The sequence below is a fragment of the Anarrhichthys ocellatus genome, unplaced genomic scaffold (genome assembly GCF_004355925.1).
Source record: "Anarrhichthys ocellatus isolate YVR2014 unplaced genomic scaffold, GSC_Weel_1.0 scaffold486, whole genome shotgun sequence".
NCBI classification, from domain to species: domain Eukaryota; kingdom Metazoa; phylum Chordata; class Actinopteri; order Perciformes; family Anarhichadidae; genus Anarrhichthys; species Anarrhichthys ocellatus.
In genome coordinates, this window is record NW_022280460.1 from 30,548 (window position 1) to 33,047 (window position 2,500).

General features: G+C 45.9%; 1 protein-coding gene across 4 annotated transcripts in view; it reads left to right on the top strand.

The window, feature by feature from the left end:
- LOC116401497 (chromaffin granule amine transporter-like) overlaps positions 1-2,500 on the top strand; it is an 11,775-nt gene that overhangs the window by 8,832 nt on the left and 443 nt on the right. For all 4 annotated transcript variants that reach the window (XM_031879916.1, XM_031879915.1, XM_031879918.1 and 1 more), the window contains one exon: positions 2,461-2,500. This exon is cut by the window's right edge and continues 223 nt beyond it. In XM_031879916.1, coding sequence (XP_031735776.1) covers positions 2,461-2,500 — 40 coding nt within the window. The remainder of the gene's footprint in view (positions 1-2,460) is intronic.

Genomic DNA, 2,500 nt, shown 5'->3' on the forward strand with positions numbered 1-2,500 from the left:
CCTGGGGGTGGAGAACGTCAGGTTCGGGGGTCTCGGGATCGCCTCTCTGCTGTTTGCAGATGATGTGGTCCTGTTGGCCTCCTCGGATCGTGACCTCCAGCATTCACTGGGGCGGTTTGCAGCCGAGTGTGAAGCGGCGGGGATGAGAGTTAGCACCTCCAAATCTGAGGCCATGGTGCTCTGCCGGAAACCGGTGGATTGCTCCCTCCAGGTGGGGACGGAGTGCCTACCTCAAGCCAAGGAGTTGAAGTATCACGGGGTCTTGTTCACGAGTGAGGGTAAGATGGAGCGGGAGATCGACAGGCGGATCGGTGCGGCTGCAGCAGTAAAGCAGGCGCTGCACCGGACCGTTTTGGTGAAGAGGGAGCTGAGCCGGAAGGCAAAGCTCTCAATTTACCACTCGGTCTACGTTCCTACCCTCACCTATGGTCACGAACTCTGGGTCGTGACCGAAAGGACAAGGTCGCGGCTACAAGCGGCCGAAATGAGCTTCCTCCGTAGGGTGGCCGGGCTCAGCCTTAGAGATAGGGTAAGGAGCTCGGTCATCAGGAGGGAGCTTGGAGTCGAGCCGCTACTCCTTCGCGTCGAAAGGAGTCAGCTGAGGTGGTTCGGGCATCTAATTAGGATGCCTCCTGGACGCCTCCCACTGGAGGTTTTCCAGGCACGTCCAACTGGGAAGAGACCCCGGGGAAGACCCAGAACACGCTGGAGGGATTACATCTCCCAGCTGGCCTGGGAACGCCTCGGGATCCCCCAGAATGAGCTGGAACATGTTGCCGGGGAGAGGGAGGTCTGGGTCGGCCTGCTTGACCTGCTGCCACCGCGACCCGACCCCGGATAAGAGGAGGAGGAGGAGGATGGATGGATGGTTCATGTAAACATAGTCAGTGATGAAGATGGAGTCACATGATCTCGTGGTGTTTAACAGTCTCGGCTGCTGTTATCTGTGACGCAAGTAAAAAAACCTGGAGGTCAACGCTGTCGTCAGCATTTAGACTCACACACACACACACACACACACACACACACACACACACACACAAAACCTCCAGACCTTAAACTTTAAATGCGTCCGTCTCAGGTCTCACTTGTCTCCTTCGGTTTCTTCTCAGACTAAATCTCTGCTCTTTTCTCCTCTGATGGGTTTTAAATGTCATTACAGCTTCTTTACGGCTTTAAATACATTTTTACCTCCTAATCAATCAATCAATCAATAAATCCTGAATCAATAATCAGCTTCATTTGGATGCAACATAATTGCACAATAATTCCCCAGAATGTTACTGGACAGAACCAAATATACAGAAACATGCGAAGAATAAAGTGAAATAAAAGAATAATGAGTTCATCTTTATTCAGGTTGAAATGGAGAAGTTTACCTTCTAGTATCAAGTAACAGAAGATCTGTTCAGGTGATAATTATTAAAACATTATTGATCTGTAAAGTGGAAGCATTAGAGCATCTCATATTCTACGTCATATTTAGAATAAACTCCGTCAGACATATTAATCAGACAGACTAAGTATTGAGTGTGCAGAAACACACTGACTTTTTATTGAGAATCAACTCGTCCATCGCTCCAAAGTCGCACATTTCACTCTTAGAATTAGTTACTGGAAGAAATCAAAAATACAGAAAGAAGTACATCATACATACAAGGAATTAGTCCTGGTGCACGACAATAAATACTAATAATAATATAATAATACTGCATATTTACAGTAAAATATGTTTAACAAACAAATAAGAGTATGTTAAAACAAGTGTGTTATTAAAGTACCGAGTGTGTATTAATAGAGAAGGGTTGTGCAAAGTTGTGTGTAACTGTAAGCAATTGTCCTGAGGATGCAAGTCAATGGGGATCCCCGGTTTCCTGCATTTTCCGTCAGTTTCCGTCCACACTAACACACCTGAAAACGAATATCACATGACTATTCACGTACACTGGGCACGTGGGTGCCGCTGTAAACAGGAAGTTTGCTTGTTTACTAGATTATGGGTCAATAAATGTGGACACGTCTCTCACTCGTAGCTCTGCTGGAGGCTGAAGTCTCTGTCGTACTGGAGAGCATTTACTGCTTTTCTTCCTTTACAGTTTCTGTGTGAACTTCACAGTTCCTGCAGTGGAAACGCAGCTAAAGAAGAACACTGTTTGATTCAGTGGTGCTGCTGTAATATATCTTTTGGCCAGTGGTGTCAGCACTGAGGAAGACTCCAGTTCTTCAGTGAGGAAGAAATGAAACACCATTTCCTACATTTACATACTTTAGATTGACTTTAACAGCAGAATGAGCCCTAAAAGCAGACATTACTAAATCATGTAAATCATGTTTATTACATCCTCAGAGTTAATTTTTACATCATTCTGCTCGTGAAAAGGTTCTCAGAGACATTCATTACAAGACAAAACGTCTAATGTTTATCTTTACTGAACCAATCAATCTATCTTCGTCCTCCAGTGCCGATCATCCCGACCTTCCTCTACGCCATGGAGCATCC